We start from the raw sequence: 16,750 nt of genomic DNA on the forward strand, positions 1-16,750 counted from the left end.
AGCTCGTGGGGAGCGTTCAGTTTAAAACGCCACCGCCGCTGCACCCTGACGCACACACCGACGTTTCAAGGATGCCAAAAACAAATAGGGAAGGAGCCAATTCGCTATAGTGTAGCCTCTTCTTTGGGTAAAAAGTGTTCTTCTGTCCCTGCTGCTGATTTAATACTGGAACGCAGAGATCAACTGGGGGATTTCTGGCAAGAACAAAAGTCTTTGAGGCACCGGGAAAAAGAACACGGTTACAGGTCCGACAGGCAGGAGTATAGTGCTTTTTACATATTGCACACACCGTCACAGTTCATAGTGAGTTCTATCAAACTTTGTCCGAGGATGACCTCAGCTGGGTATTCTTATCTCACGCCAAAGACAAAGCAAAGTGAGGGGCAGAAAAAAGAGCCGCCGCTTAAGGGGCCCTTCCTCTCATCTCTTTGGCCCTTTCATATCACCAGCGCTCTCGATGGAGACGGGCCGAGGTCAAAGCCGGCCTTATTACAGGCGCCTTCAAACACACGTCCCCCAAACTAATCCTCCTTTCCTCCAGCTGCCTCCACTTTGACACAATCCCCCTTTTGCACATGTTTTAATCTCAACGCCACAAAGAATCGATTTCACTCACGTCATTCTCGGGGGAAAAGAAATGGAAAGAAATCTCTTTGTCTATGACTGTCCGTTCGACCTCGTCACCTCCCCAGTGGGCAGCCTTAAGGCAATAATAACACAGGAGCTTCAAAATGGTTCCTTGTGCCGGGTTTACACATAGGGAACCACTGACAGGCCTTTGATGTGCTATAAATAGTGACAAGTCCCCTCATTGATGCACATCAAAGGCCTCACATTCATTAATGTTTCAACATGCAGGTAATAAAACCAAAACGAGGCGACGGCAATGTTGGGAATCTAACGGACAGAATTTTTAATACGCAGGGGTGTTTTTTTCTTTCTTTTCTTCCTTCAAGGAACATTTGTAGCTTTGTGCTCATCATATTTAGGCAGATTAGAGGGTCAAGTGTTTGCGAGGAAACTGTGCTTACATTTTTTACATTTCTATATTCTCATCTCAGGCCCTTCGAGAGTCAAGCTGTGTCCGAATATGTGCCGATTTCTTCATCTGTCAAACGACGCAAAAGGGTTGAGACGTTGAAGTGCGATCAGTTCACTGCAGTGAAATACATTTGTTCTTATTCAAAGAAGGTGTCATGTTTTACAATAAGACCTACAAATTGCTAAATACTTTGGAAGCTGCGACACGTCTCAGAGCTCCGTTATGATCAGTGGTGCAACAGTGACTCAAAAAACACACACGATTTTCTGAAATAAAGAAAAATTAATCGCGTCTGTGCTTCTGCAGAATGTGTGTGATATTCATCTTGTGTGTGTGTGTCTGTGTGTGTGTGTGTGCTCGAGTCTTTGGGAAGGCTTGTGATGTCAGGTGCTAAAACGCCAGAGCAACCTGTTGGACGCTACTGCGGAAAAATCCTGATTGTCATAATTAACGAGTTAATACACACATATAGAGAAACACGTCTCTACAATTCACCGCTCGCGTTCTTCCCTTCCCGTTCGTGTGACTCAACCTCCCGGATCTATTATAAATAGAAATGTGCCGTTTTAACTCCCGGCGATGTGCTTTTTTCGTGAATACACTTTCGAGTTGAACATTTTCCAGATAATTGCTCCTTATCGTTCTGTAGATGGATGCATATACATGTTAAAACAGCGTGACGGGGGGGGGGGAACTCAAAGTCAGACAGTGGAATGTACACGTTAGACAAAGCGCAGGTTAATTTTTTCGGGGATTGAGGACAATCATGTAAACTCTTTACACAGTGTGTACAAACAGAGGGGAACATATACCACCAGTTCAGAGTGTAAAAACACAGGTGATGCCAGAAAAAGCCACAACTGGCCTTTGAACACAAAACAGTGTGAAACCACAATCATCACCGTGATCTACTTTTTTATCTGAGCACATTCTGCCAGGAGATGCAGGTAAGTCAGAGCAAATATTATCCTGAACACACACAGCTACTGGACTCACTTGGTGATTATTGCAGCTCTATATTTTTCTGATAAATGTCACAGTCTAGAAATGACGTCTACTCCGCTAAGAACCCCTTTGAGTGAGGGGTCTCTATGAGACTGCTACTGCCGGTAGATCCATCCAAGACCGCCTCCGCTTGCAGGAGGGGAGGCCCCGGATCCGATCCGAGTAGGAAACTTGTGACTCCGTTCCAGTAATGATTGTTTTCTCTTTGTGGTTCATGATGTGATGGTGTTTGAATTCTCCGACGTCCTCCTCCTCCTCCTCCTCCTCTTCATTACCGAGAGTTGAGGTCCGTATTTACATGCACGCTGCCACCCTCCTTGCAGCTGTTGAGGCTGGAGCTACAACCGCTGGGTTTGGGAGCCGCAGGGGAGAGGGCGAGGGAACCCCAAGGGGCGGGGGAGGAGGGAGACAGGGCAGGAGTCGGGGTGGTGGGTGAAGAGGACGAGGGTGGGGAGGGGGAGGAAGCGGTGGGAGTAGTGGGGGTAGAGCGGCTGCTGGGCAGGGGCAAGGAGGAGGCTCGCTGCTCACGTAGAAGGCGGCGATGGCGGAGGGTGGAGGAGAGGAGCAGGGCCTCAGCGCTCAAACCGGAGGCGGACAGGCTCACCAGCAGGGCCTTCGCTTGGCTGGAGGAGGCCGTCAGGGAGGTCTTCGCTCCCTCCTGGGGGTACTTCCTCAGGCCAGGGGCAAACGCTGCCGCAGGAGAGGGCGCTCGGCCTGAGAAAAGTCCCGTTTTGATACCAGAGAGGTATGGATCAATACTGCCACTGGTGCTGTTGGTCCCCAAGGCCTTCAGGTAGAGCGGGGACACAGAAGAGGGGGAGGAGAGGGGGGGAGGGAGGTTTTCAGGGATCGAAGGGAAAATCATGAAAAATTAAAGTCTTAAAATTGGCTGGGCACTGTCCCCCCGCCCCGCCCCCTTGCAGCACCTTCCCTTACCATTACAGACAAACATGCCCGTGCATGCATGCTTGCACGCACGAACGCACCCACAAATGCGTACAGGCTTCAGTGTCGACTTCGGGTTAAACGCTGGAGACGTGAAAGAAGCCGGTGAAAGTAAAACGGGGGCAGATGGATGTGCGTCGCTCTCTCAGGTGAACGGGAGGAGAGGGAGGCTAAAGAGGCTGGACACGGACAGGTCGCTTCACTGCTGCAGGGTCACGGTAGGCGGGCAGGACGTTGGGGGGGGTGGGGGTGGGGTTGCAGGGCGGCACGGGGTTCACGCAGGGTGGTTGAGGTCGCGTGCCGGAGGAAACGGGTAATGGATGGGTAAGGGGGGGAGGGGGAGGGGGAAGGGAAAGGTGAGAACAGAACAAGAGACAAACACAGGAGATCGTTATTCAGGTTGATGTCAGCATGAGTGGTGCAAGCCAATGAGAGCGGCTGCCATCTACACATGATGACCACTGATAAACAACACCACGTGACCATGTACATCACACCACCTTTATTTTGACATGTTTTTAATGACTTTTACTCATTAAAAAAAAAAGAATGCAAAATATTCTGACGGACAGGCAAGCATCACACTTTCAGACCCTTCATGTAATGCTGGAACGAGTCAGTAGGTGGCACCGTTCCAACAGTATCAAACGGGTCGTACGTTTTTATCTGCAGGGGTCCGAAATACTGCAGAGTGATGGCGGAGTCGAGATAAGAGCGAGAAAGAGCCAAACCTCGCTTTTATAACTTTAGGTAAGTTTTATTCACGCTTTTCATGAGAAGCAACAGGAGAGTTTTGTTGAGGGATTATGGGGTTTAGTTCTGTTTGAAAGGAGAGCAGGTGTGCCGGTCTACACGGGCCCTGCTGGGAGGCTTTCACCTGCTCTGTTGCAGTTCCAGAGCCGGTGCTGCCAGCCGGGGGGGCCTCGAGAGCGGGGCTGTTCCTTCTGCATGAGGAACTCCTCTCAAGCCCGGCCCACACATTTATTTCTGGTCTGCGAGTGCAGCAGAGTGGCCGCCTTTCATCTCACACACACCGGGGCGGCCCGCCAAACGACAGCCTCCCAAGGACGGGTCTTCACAAACCCCCGACCTCGTGCCCGGCACATTTAACGAGCCGGTTTTACCGCCAGAAGTAATAAGAGGTCAAACGGGAAATGGAAATAGTTCTTTTTTTTGTGCCGTGAAAGCGATTTACATCGTCACGCCCTCCTCTCGATCTGTGCCAACGCAAACGGGGAGGAAGTGTGGCTTTGAACTGCCGGTTCTTATCCAGCACATTGATTTGAAGGATCCTCATATGAATGGATTGATGTATTACATATCTGAGTAAAGCTTGAGCGGCCCGAGCACCGCGACACGGAGAGGCTCTGTTCACTTAACACACACAGCAATAAACTAACGAAAGACTAGTTTGGATGCCTGTTGCAAACCCACTTTAAAGCATCCAAACTAGCCCTTTAATGCTACTTTTGTCCTCCAATGATAAAGTAAACTAAGACCACACTATTTGAAGGGGCATGACCAAGTGCGGCAAGGCTTAAACCCTGAAATCTGATTTGGCCATGCCATACATATATATATATATATATATATATATATATATATATGAGCTGGGATTAGGGACCAGAGAGAGAGACTGAAGTGGTTTTCCTTGAGTACAAAATGCTCTAGAAGTGTCAGTGATCATGTGACCAGAGGAAACACCAATTGGAACAAGTGTGGGGGTCACGTTGGGGCCAGGCAAGGTTTGAAGAGAAGAGACACCATTACCTTCATGTGTGGACCGAGCAGAGAGATCACCCACGGTGGGCACATCTGATTGTCAGAACAACAGATCCAGGTGTGAGTTTGGGGGGGAAACGAGGCGGCTCGCCTCAAAGAGGGATGGGTGGTTTCTAGGTTACAGCTCGATAATAAAAAGGGCACAAATACGTGGACACTGTGGCACACTTGATTGAGGAGACAGAGTGAGCTATTTTCTGTCTGTGAGCTAAATGGTGCTGTTTTCTTGGCTTGACATGAAAGACAGGAGCGACTTCCAAAGCGACAGCTTGTGGAAACCGAACGCACGGCGGCGCTGGACGCTCGCCATCGCGCTCCATTAGGGTTGCTAACCACTCTCAGGCTTACAAGTGCACGGCACTGCATGCTGAACTGAGTTCACGCTTATTGAACCCCAAAGAGTTCAATAATACATTTATAGAGATGTTGTCAAAAAATATATGTGAAATATATGAATAAAGCGAGAGTTTCTTGCATAATTCAAGATGCAAGTTTAAACTCAACTTATTATTACGCAATGTCATTTCATCATTCATTTTTATAATATCAACATTTTATTCTATCGTCGTTTCTATTTCGCATTTTTATTTCAAGATGTCCTTACAGAAACCTTCCGCTTTGATCAAATATTATTTATCACTTTTTATGATGTCATCCTGTCACTTTTCATGACAGTAAAGTTTATGAATTACTTTTACATTGTTGCTGCTGTTCGTGTTATTTAAAACTTTATAATACATAATAATAATTTCGCAACCTTTTTTCATTTTATATATATAAAAATGATGATAATAATAAATAATAATAATTATATAATTAATTATTAATATAAATATTAAATATATTAATATATTTTATTAATATATATATATATATATATATATATATATATATATATATACATTGTGCAGACGAGTTCGTCCACATTGGTTTGTAAACTGAGAGCTTTCCTACCGAACGCTCTGTGCTCCTACATACAGTTACACGAGCAACGGACTACTCAACCTTTTACATTCTCGCTGCGCCTCGTGCTTCAAAATGCCACAAGATACAGTTATTGTTTATTGTGAGCTGACTGTTTGCTCTCTTGATGTGTTTTTTTTTTTTTGTAGAGTCAGCCGGTTCTTTGTTTCTTTTCCGTTAGTAAACGGCTCGGTACCGACTTCATTAGCTCCCGAGTGCCCGCTGTCCCTTTAAGTACAGCGCTTTTCACACATGCGAGTGTCATTATGTGAAAACATAAGGAACTCATTTTGCTTTCATTAGATAAGAGTGGGACTCCACTCTGCTTTCACATCCCGGGGAGTGAGAGACGGGGGGGGGGGGGGGGGCAACAGAGAAAAAGAGAACCGGGGCAGCATTGCAGAGTGTAAGGAAGATGGAAGACGGAAGGAGACATAAAGAAGAGGAAACGTGAAAGACTTAATGGTGGGGAGAAGAGAGCGTCGTCCTCTTCATATTGAATAATCAGTGATTGCCAGAGACTCGAGGGGCGATTATTACATGGCACTGCAGAGATTCCTCCCAATCTTCTCTCAGTCTGAGGCAACCAAAGCTTCATTACGTCCACATCTCTCCCATCTTATCCTCTCTTGCCTAACACATTTATCTCTCTGCAATCTCCAGGACTGCATTAGAGTCTGAATGCTTTGTCAAATCCAGTGGGCTATGAAGGTTTAGGTTCACTCCATTGCTCCTGTTAAAATTACATTGACATTAAGTCCCGTCCCATGCTTCAACAGTTCAATTTCCTCATCTTAATGTCCAGTCCGTTACCTAATTTTATAGGGCCGAAATGCTGGAAAATTAAAACTAATTCTAATAAAAAAGTGTTGAGCCAGCCATCAGGCAAATGTATAGCAGCGTATGTTTAGAAAGAGGCTTCAGCAGGGAGTTTTGAAGTTGTTCTGATATGAAACTTTTTTTAATGCCCGTGATGAAAGACTTAAACAGGTCTATCGTGATAATACACAACGCTGAGTAAAGATTTGTTTTTTTAATTGGTTCGAGATGCTATAATTAGAGACGGTTTAAGATTTCCAGACATTAAAAACACAGTTTAGTTAATTGGAGCGTGTATCCTCCACCACCGTCACCTGTCTGACACGCGTCATCTCTCCGCGGGACAGAAATGCTGCAGAAGACTCTTTGATCCACTTCCACAAACTCTGATGATGAGACTGTGACTTTGTCATCAAAGAATTTACGATCATTAGCTAAACTGCTTTTAAATGTAATCAATCATGGCTATAGTCTTACAAAAAAACAGAAATACCAGCTGGTGGTTGTATGTCTCAGTTTACATCCACGTCTGTCCAAACTGTCCCTTCATCATTTTATCCCGTGAGACATTGTCATAATTAGCAGTAAGAGTTTGGAGGGTATGGCCAAAAAAACTCTAGTGGACGCTTGAGGTGTTCTCCAGATACCCCGAGAATGAGGTCACAGTGACCTTTGACCTCTAAAATCGAATCAGTTCATCTTTGAGTCCGTGTGGACGTTTGTGCCAAGAAGTCGTCCGTTTCTGAGACTTGGCAAAAAAATAAATAAAACAAAGCATCTTAAATATTACACTTTACGTAAATCGTTCGCTCGTATGTAGGGCGCGGTGGGGACGTGGTGGAGAAGGCCGATGTCTGCTTGATCTGGTGTGAGACGGGCAAGAGGGGCCGCAAGGCTTTTGCAGGAGACTCTTGTCTGCTTGCAGACGTTCTTCCCGAAGGCGTGCGAAGGTGCCACCACCTTTTACAACACGCGTCTCTTTATCAAGAACAAGGTCACACAATTTACCAGTAAACTATACATTAAAGTCTCTCTCCCATCTCTCTTGATTTATAGCAGGCACAGATCATTGCCTCTCTCTGCCCCAGTTTCAGATAGAGGACAAAGTAGTAGATCGTCATCTTCACTTGTATGATGAGCCTTCTTTTAAAAATGTCCGAAACATCCTGCCCGCTACGTACCGCCGCGCTGCCAGATCAAGCGTGCTTTGGCCCCCGACGGAGCTAAATATGAAGGGAATACCTGGTGCTGGCCCTGGATCTTCAGGAAGTCCTCTCTTCTGCCGCTTTTAGTCTTGTCGGTGCTGTTCTGCTGCAGGTGCTTCAGTTTGGAGGCAGCAGAGGAGTGGAGGACCTGGCCGACGCTTGGACCGTTCCCCCCCTGGAAGCAGAGGAAGAGAGACGTGTGCATCAGACCTCGGACACACAGTGCACGTTCAAAAACATTTCCCTTCTCCTCTCCGGTTTACGCATCACGCACACATCAGACACACATCAGCTCCGTGCAGCGTTTGATTTCCGTCGAGCGAGTCTGTCCCCCCTGTGACCGACGAGGGTTTTTAAGATGGGAGCGTGTCGCTGATGCAACCGAACCCCCCCGCTAAGCAGAGTTTCACCATCCGTCGGTGGAAGATGACCAAGACGAGAAGATGGACACGCAGCATCAAAACCGACGTTGCGTGGCGCGGCCTCGCCGCAGGACTCCCAGAGGCGGTGCTCTAAATGATCTTTCCCGCTGAGTTACTTCCTCATACGCACAAAAACAAACACGCACTCAGCCGAATTTCCATCCCACTGTGCCTCTTCTGCACACACAGAGATATTAGCTGGAAGATAAACTAATAAACGATGAACCGGAGTGGCGCCAAATAGACGATCTTTCTCCACTGACGTAATTAAAGACAAAGAAAGCCGTCTGTCTTCCTTCTGATCGCTTTTCTCCTCAGACATAAAATATACAGTATCTTCGATGCTTTATTCAATGCGCTGATTAAAAACTCAGCCGTAAATGGGGCTCGAAAGGGGGGGGGGGAGGGCTCGAACTGTCGGCGTGAATTTGGCGAGCAAACGTCGGACAAGAGAAGGAAGAGTATTGAAATGTTGAAGGCGGTTGAAGTTGGGAGTGACGAAATAATGTGTGAAGACGTTGTAATCCTCCGCCGTGCCTACGGGGACGCTCCCCGTCTCCACATCAGACGGGCCGAAACGCGGACGCGACAGTGCGACTGTCAATCACTGCATCCCCTGCCCGGAGTGGGCCTTGTTCACAGCGTCGGGGGGGATACTACACCTTTTTGATTATCACTCATCCTTTGTTGTGTTACGCTCAACGGGAGGTGAGTTTGAAAAATAATGGCGACTGGCAACGTCTGATAATAAGAGTTCAACACGTGGTCATTAGATATTAACGAGAAGTGCATTAGAAGTGATATTTGGCTCCGGTGTAACAGAGTTCTGCCTTCATACAGGTTCCTGGGTGGTAAGATTGATAATGAAGTTGTTCTCACTTTACCCAAATTGTATGTCTTTTGGAAGCACAAATTCACTGTGTAACTTTTGGTGTGTATAATGTGACGCAATACATAAAATACACATTTAAGCTTGTTTTTACTAAATAACAGCTGATGTACCTTGACACATCATCATTATTATATATATATATATATATATACACATATATATATATATGTATACATATATATATATATATACGTATATATATATATATATGTATACATATATATATATATATACATACATACACATATATACATACACATATATACATATACATATATATATATATATATATATATATATATATATATATATATATATACACACATATATATATTCTGAAAAAATTTATCCATCCATCCATCCTTTATAGACAGAAAACAGATGCCAGAAAACACCCATAAACAACAAACATCTCTGGGCTCAGAGAGAGAGAGAGGAAGTCTGCTGTCTGTCCCCTAGTACATCTTTTCCATTTACAGAAACAATCAAATGCCGATTTTTGTCAGGAAGCAGACATCAGAAGAAAGAAAGTGAAGTTCCAACAGAGACCCAGAGAGAAGCCACGAAGACAGAAGACAGAGCACGCTGCGTCAGAGCAGGAATCTGCACGGCGGGGTGAAAGCAATGAACCTGGATCGATGCCGGGCTGAAAGAGGGCGGCTTGGGTGGGACCGGTGGCTTCTTGGTCTCCGAGGTCGGGCCGCCTGTCCCCCGTGCAGGACTGCTTCTCGCGGCCGTCTCGGTGTAGAGCTGCTCTGCAGTCGGATGGCCACCGATCTCTATCAGGGTGTTCTCCAGCTCACGGATGGTTTCCTCCAGGCTGTCCATCCGCCTGTAGGCGCTGCATCGGATAGCATCTCTCGTTTTACTCTGGCTCTGGTTGGATGGACCTCTCTGGTCCACAGAGAGGTCTGACCCACTGAACTTCTGCTGCCCCTCAGGAATCTTAATGCCAGCGTCGTGATGAAGTGTCAGCACTCGTTCCCCGGTCTCGATCCCTCTCCTCAGAGCCTCCACCACAGAGCTCCGGCCACACGAGTGGAGGGAGGATTTCATTCTGGGTTTGGGCACCGGCTTGGAAGACTCCAAAAGGGAATGCAGCAGCCTGTAGGCATCCCTGACGGTTTTCCCCTCTCGGAGAAGCACTAGCAGAGGCCGGCCACTCAGCTGGACCTCAGAGACTTCATTAGTGTGCGGCGAGATGATCAGGGTCTGCAGAGCTTGTCCTAAAGTACTGCTGAGCTCCTGGGCCTCGACGGGAGACACCACCCTGACCTCCAGCTCCGTCAGGAGCAGGGCGACTTCCTTTATTAACTCGGCTTCCTCCTCAAAACAGCGCTGCTCTCTCTCTCGCTGAGGGCTTCCAGAGGATTCCCTCCCTTTAGAGGATCTGGTCTGGCAGACGGTGGGATGAGCGGTCCAATCTCGGGATGGACTCTCTTCTACAGGGTCATTTGCTGCGTCTCTGACAGGATCCTCTGAGGCAGTGGGCGAAGCTGGCAAACACTCTGTCAACGCGATGTCGGGGATGGGAGACAAGCGCCTTCCCTACAAATGAGGAAAGCACTTGAGGTTCAAATTCAAACACGCCGAGCTGCAGTACGACAACGTGCTGCGTGAGATCACTGCAAACTGAGACAACTCGAAAAGATAGAAGAGCAACTGGTATGTCACGTTAGTCTCGATAACTTGTAAACACGCGTATCAGTGTGTTAACATGTGTGGGCTCCTTACTGTTGCCTCTGATGAGCCGCCTGTGAATCAGAAATAGAAACGCGTTCCAAGTGTGTTTGCACATGCAAAGGATGTGACTCTCTCAAGTCTGGAGCAGTCTAGGTTTTCACTGGTGGTCACACATACAAACTGGCTCTCACACAAAAAACCCAAAGTGCATAACTTTATACACACTATGGATCTTTATTGTGTGCAAACCTGCATTAAACAATATGTCTTACTTCCACATTATATGAAATATAGAGATGTTTAACTATAAAAAGATGCCAAAATCACAGAAAAATCCCCAGCAGCTACATTTCCAGCAAAATAAATAATAAAAAAACTGTACGCAACCTGCTCATCAACAAATGACAGACAAATGAGCAATTAGCAAGCACCTGGGGCACATTTAAGATACGTTCCTCCGGTGTTAGGGAAGATCAAGTCTTCTGTAATAACGTTTAAGTCCTCAGGTGGCGAGGAACATCGCTCTCAAATTAATGCTAATGTTGCTGCTCGCCTGCAGCTTTAGTGACATGCTGATGAATGTACATCAGTTGTTTTTTAATGTCCCAAAATGACCCAAAATGATTAATGCTACTTCACCTTGAGTCGTGCGTGTGTAAAAGGATCACACTCGCAATCAATTATATATCGGTGGTCGGTTACACGTGGTTACTCCGTCACTCCACGCCAGTTTGAGACATGTAACGCAATTACAACACTGCAGGCGTGGGTGGAAATAAGACTGTCGGTGTATTCCAAAAGTTCCTTAAACACATCGAGATCAATAGTATCCACTGAGGAGACACTTTGTGTTTATTATAGTTGGAAGAGACAGGAGGAGTGGATGTGGTTTCTGTGTGTGTTTGAGGGGTGAAAAGGAAAAAAAAGGTTTATAGAGGGCAGCAATCCACGGCACTCCAGAGGAGTATACCTCAGTGCCCGGGGCCTCAGAGGGCCACAGGTCCGGTCCGCAGGGAGGACCACTGTTCCTGCTGCGAGGGCTAACCTGGCGGGGGCGGGGAATGGGGAGAGCGAGCCTGAGTGGGGCTCTCTCAAACAGCTGTGGAGGGAAGAGGGAGGCTTGAGAGCAGTAATACATCGTAGCCACAGAATAACCCAAATCTGCTTTTGTTGACTCTGCGCTCCGTCAAATTCCAGGCAGGCACATCTCAAACACGGTCCAAGCAGCCATCGGGGTCCATCTGTCTGTCTGTGATCTGTGCGCCCTGGGTGGTGATGTGTGTGACTGAGCAGTGTGTGATCTTTGGGCTCTCCCAGTGCCAGGGGCAGGGAGGACATATGGCACCTGCTGCTTGAACATGTGGTACATGATGGTGAGCAATGTCTGCTTGTGAGAATGCGTGAGCACTAAGGAAAGCATTTGGCAGATTGTGGACGTAACGTAAATATTTTTTTTTAAAAAGAACGCAGTTTTCCGAGTCAATGAACAACGACTAATTGAGGTTATAATCGTGTTTTTAGTTTACCTCTAATTGTGCGGCAATTTTCTCCTCCTCTCCTTCCTCCCGGTCCCCAGAGGCGAGTGTGGGGGGTGTAGACGCAGGACGGGGGTTTTCGGACACGGCCCTCCTCAGTTTTACGTGCAGCTTCTGGCTTTCGGTCTCCTCAGATTCAGACTTCTACAAATACAAAAAAAGTCCAAGACAAGGACACGATGTTTTGATCTCACAAGACTTTTCCTGAAAACAATACTTATCCGTTAACGTGTACATCTGAGGAAAAATGGTTTGCACAATCCTTTCTTCATTTTTGATTTGACGACTGTATGCTTGCCAATGTTTTCTGTCTTACCTTTATACTTTTTCCAGGAATGAGGGGCTCTCCGCTACGACTGGTGATGCTTGGAGAAGACGGGAAACTTCGTCGAGGTGGTGGAGGAGGAGGAGACTTGGAGGGCTTCTCTGTGCGATATCGTGGTACCGTCAGCTCATCTGAAAAAAGGTATTTCGGGCATCTTGAGAAAGGACTTTAGAACAAGCTATGAGGAATTTGTAGGTGTGGTGTGTAAAACCTGCTTTACTTAATATTGAATGTCGAGTGTCTGATTGAATTTACAAGTCTGATGACCTGCAGGGCTCGTAAAACTATTTTCAAACTAATTGGATTCACAGTAAAAAGAACGCTGTTTTTTCTTATCTCTTGAAAAGCAGAAAAGGATTTTTGCTCGACAATGAACGAGCTCTCCATCTCACCGGAGCCCCGCCTGGATCCTCCCTCTTTCCCAGACAGCTTGTGCTGGGGCTTGCTGATGCGGTGCTCCTGGGTCCCGACCGCACTGAGGATCTGGCAGGGTGGCGTGTTGGAGGAGGGCTTGAGCTGCTTGGCAGCGAAGTCAAGGTCTGGAATCGCTTTCAATAACTCGGCCTGGGTCTCCTCCAGCAACCGGTTGATGTCCTGGGCGCTGTACTGGGTCAGACTGGCTCGCTTCTCCTCCCAGTCTCGCTCTGCAGCCTGTGGAGTGCAGAGACTGGTTTAAAAACTTTTAAAAAGGACTGGTGTTGTGAGAGGATTTCTTTGAATGCAGACTAAGGTGGAAAACAGAAGAAATAAGTCCTACCAGTCGGACCTCCACGGATAAAGCTTTGTCAGCTAGAGCCCGGCGTTCCAGCTCCTCCAGGGCTTTGCCCTTGTGGGGAACAGGAGGGTGATTGTCCTTGTGAGTCCCGGACAGGGTCCCGTGGCCTCGGCTCAGGCTGGAGTGGGGGCTCCAGTTGGACAGGCTGTTGCCTCCCCCGAGGTCATTGATCGTGAGCTGTGGGCCGGTGGAGATGTCGAAGTCTGAAAACTTTCGCAAGTCATCGTTGTGCTTTGACGAAGGACTGGAGAAGTCCTCCTGCTTCTTCCACACCACCTCATTGGCTTGTCTGGTAAGACACGGAAGAGGGATTCACTAAACAGCTCTTTGGAAATGTAACACAAACAGAAACATGAATAATCCATGACTCCATGAAGTGAAAACTATTGTTGCTGAATGCCAAAAATATTGTATGGGGGGGGGGAGCTGGGAACACTGTGAAGGGCACAAACCTCGCCTATTCTCTCTCTTTCACCCACATTATGAGAGAGAAAATGAATTTGATAAGCTCTTTTGATCAGTGAGGTTAATTAAAGCAGAAAGTGCAGGTGCTTTTTTTAGGACACACGGCTCATTAGCAGATAGACGACAGAATGCTGAAGGGCACATTTTAACGCTCGCCATAAAAAGCATTTCTTCATGTAGCTGAAAAGAGCCGTCATTAGAGTGTTACCCATAAAGTCAGGCGGTCACTCTAATACGAGGCGCTTGAACGCACCCTTCATGACTTACACATACATTATGATTGTAAATCACTTCTCTGGCTTTAAGAGCTTTGGCTTTCAAACAATAAATGTTTAATGGCGGAAATATCTAATTCGATTCAACAGCAATATCTTATCAATTTGTCCACGTTTAAAAAATAAATCCATAATGTTCTGCTGACTCGCAAACAAAGAGGGGTGCAAACATAATCTGCCCGGCGGAGGTACAAATGGATAAGCCTTCCTCGAATTGATTACAAATGGGTGCGTCGGCTAATGTCGGACATACTTCACCACAAGTGTCACGATGTGAGAAGGCATCGCACAAAAAGCACTTCCAGCAGTAATTATGGGATTACTTAAAAAAACTGTCCTCGCATTGACTCGAAGCTGAAAAAAGTTTTTAAGAATGCGATCTACATTCAGCTTCTTGAAGTGTGCCACTGAAGCCTATGGGTGCGGAGCAGGTTCGTACTTGCGTATGGTGGCGAGGGTGTCCGTCACGGTCTTGCAGCGTTTTAAAAGGGCGTCGAGCCGGTGCGGCTCTTCTTTCAGGAATTTGACGGCCTCCACCTCCACCCTGAGCACCACCCGCATCTTACTCTGCAGGCCGGGGAACTGATCTGCAGGAGAAAGAAGAGCGGTTGACCCGAGAAACCAAAACGAATCAATTTAACGCGTCGAAATGTCTAATGTTAATCAGATGAAAACATTGATTTAACTACTGTAAATGGTCAGCGGGTTCATTAAATACAACGAACCGTCTGAGAGCAATTAAACGCTTGACATGCCGCTGTGGGTGACACAAAGATAATCAGAAGCCTCGGTGAGTAATCAGTGCTTCATGAGCCGTCTGCCCGAGTAAAAGAAAATAGGAACGTGACTCACTTTTCAGCTCCGTGAGTGTTTCTCCCAGCTTCCTCAGAACGGTGGCCTTCTCCTCCAGCTCCTGCACCGTCACCAGCTTGTGGTTGACAGACGACTCCTTCTGGATCTCCTCCACTGACTTCTCCAGGTCGCTGAGGTGGAACAGACAGAAGGCTGAACACCGGGGATTCCTCCGCCACACTCAAGAGTTGACTGACTTATTTATCTGAGGATTAGTTTGAGTTTCAGTGGAAGCTCCGCCAATAAGCTGTCTCTCAATCAGCTGGCAGGAAGAGCAACGTCTCCGGACAGCTGAACCGGAGGAGTGTGGACCAAAGTGCGCCAAAGTTTTTTTAAACCGGAGATTATGCACGAATGTGAGTTTGTTCAGCTCCGATATGGAGTGTGTGTCTGGTCTGCTCAGCCTCAAATTACGTAATGAACGAGCGCTCCGTGTATAATTAACCAAAGATAAATTGGCTTTTAGCCAGGATGAGTAACCAACATTGATTAGCAGAGATCATCGAACAGTTCAACCAATTAGACCGCAATCAAAACGCCGCTCAGAGTGAGATCTGGGAAGTGAGACCCGGGACTTATTACCAGCAGAACATGTCCACGTGTGAGACGGAAGCAAGTTATCTCATTATTAAATCTCAAGGTAGCTCTCGACAGTTTTTCAGTCACTTCAATTAGTTGCTGGACCGTCTTGTACCTCAGATCTTAATAAGCATCTTGCTCTACGCCGGGCTTAATTACAGTTGCAATTTCATCCTATCGTGGCGTCACCCTGCGAGTCATGTAATTATAAAAACAGATATGAACTTTGTCACATTTGAAGCAATTATGAAACGTGTGATAAGAGTCTCATCTTAAACGAGATGGAGGTCAATTTAAGTCTATTTATTTATATTCAATTCAAAGCATTAATGTTTCTTTTTGACAGCAAATGTTCAAATTATTATTAATAAAAACATTATTATCTGGTCACTGACTGGAGCTGCTGGATGATGAGCTCCTCCTCGTTGAGGTACTTGAGTCTCTCCTCCTCCACTAGGAGGCGTTGTCGCTGCAGAGGATCCTCCTGCTTCCTCAGGGCGTCGGCCACGCGCACCTTCAGCTCCGCTTCTGTCCGCTTCAGCAGAGTTCGCACCGAATCCTGGTTCTCCATCTGCAGGCACACACACACACACACACACACACACACACACATACACACACACACACACACAGAAACACACACGCGCACGCACACACACACAATGTTACAGATGTGTTTGCTCTTTCTTCAGCAGGGCACTACTATTTGGAAACGACTTGTATGAACGTTATCCTCGTTAGCCTCGTGAGATTATTTGAGTGAAAAGTGCTTTTTCATCGCATCAGAACAACGGGACCAAAAGAAAGAGGAGACTCGTAGTCGCCCGAGGCTTTTTCCAAACCTAAGTGATTTACAGGAGCTGGAACTGAGGGAAGGCCGTGGCCTCTTGTTTTAATCTGCGACCTTCTCTGCCACAAGAACATTTAGCTGTGACTGCTTACGTGTCATCCAGCCACCATGGCATCAGATCACTGTGTGAGTCTCTAGTCTACAGAGCACTGCTAGCAAGTAGTTCCCTCTGTGTGTGTGTTTGTGTGCGTGTCTCAGCCTGTGCATATAATGTTTCTCCTCACACAGAAAGCCGGGCTGCCCCGAGGAGAACGAAGGCTGTTTGTGGACAGAAGCACTGAGCGTGAACTCAGCTCCCTCTCCGTGTTATAAATGGAATATTCTACAGGACTTCTG

The 16,750-nt window shown here is 46.9% G+C and overlaps 2 protein-coding genes across 2 annotated transcripts in view; both read right to left on the reverse strand.

The window, feature by feature from the left end:
• Window positions 1-2,318: 2,318 nt before the first annotated feature.
• LOC117734727 (putative protein TPRXL) lies at window positions 2,319-2,912 on the reverse strand. The gene has a single exon (XM_034538989.1). The coding sequence runs from the start codon at window positions 2,910-2,912 to the stop codon at window positions 2,319-2,321; it is 594 nt and encodes a 197-aa protein (XP_034394880.1).
• Window positions 2,913-2,998: 86 nt separating this feature from the next.
• si:ch211-278a6.1 (SRC kinase signaling inhibitor 1) overlaps window positions 2,999-16,750 on the reverse strand; it is a 32,903-nt gene continuing 19,151 nt past the window's right edge. The window contains exons 11-21 of the mRNA XM_034539297.1: window positions 15,960-16,135; window positions 14,986-15,116; window positions 14,573-14,720; window positions 13,376-13,682; window positions 13,011-13,269; window positions 12,610-12,749; window positions 12,285-12,437; window positions 11,729-11,857; window positions 9,706-10,623; window positions 7,799-7,936; window positions 2,999-3,197 (exon numbers count right to left, since the gene is read on the reverse strand). Coding sequence (XP_034395188.1) covers window positions 3,192-3,197; window positions 7,799-7,936; window positions 9,706-10,623; window positions 11,729-11,857; window positions 12,285-12,437; window positions 12,610-12,749; window positions 13,011-13,269; window positions 13,376-13,682; window positions 14,573-14,720; window positions 14,986-15,116; window positions 15,960-16,135 — 2,505 coding nt within the window. The 3' untranslated portion in view covers window positions 2,999-3,191. The remainder of the gene's footprint in view (window positions 3,198-7,798; window positions 7,937-9,705; window positions 10,624-11,728; window positions 11,858-12,284; window positions 12,438-12,609; window positions 12,750-13,010; window positions 13,270-13,375; window positions 13,683-14,572; window positions 14,721-14,985; window positions 15,117-15,959; window positions 16,136-16,750) is intronic.

This window comes from Cyclopterus lumpus, chromosome 8 (assembly GCF_009769545.1).
Source record: "Cyclopterus lumpus isolate fCycLum1 chromosome 8, fCycLum1.pri, whole genome shotgun sequence".
NCBI classification, from domain to species: Eukaryota; Metazoa; Chordata; class Actinopteri; order Perciformes; family Cyclopteridae; genus Cyclopterus; species Cyclopterus lumpus.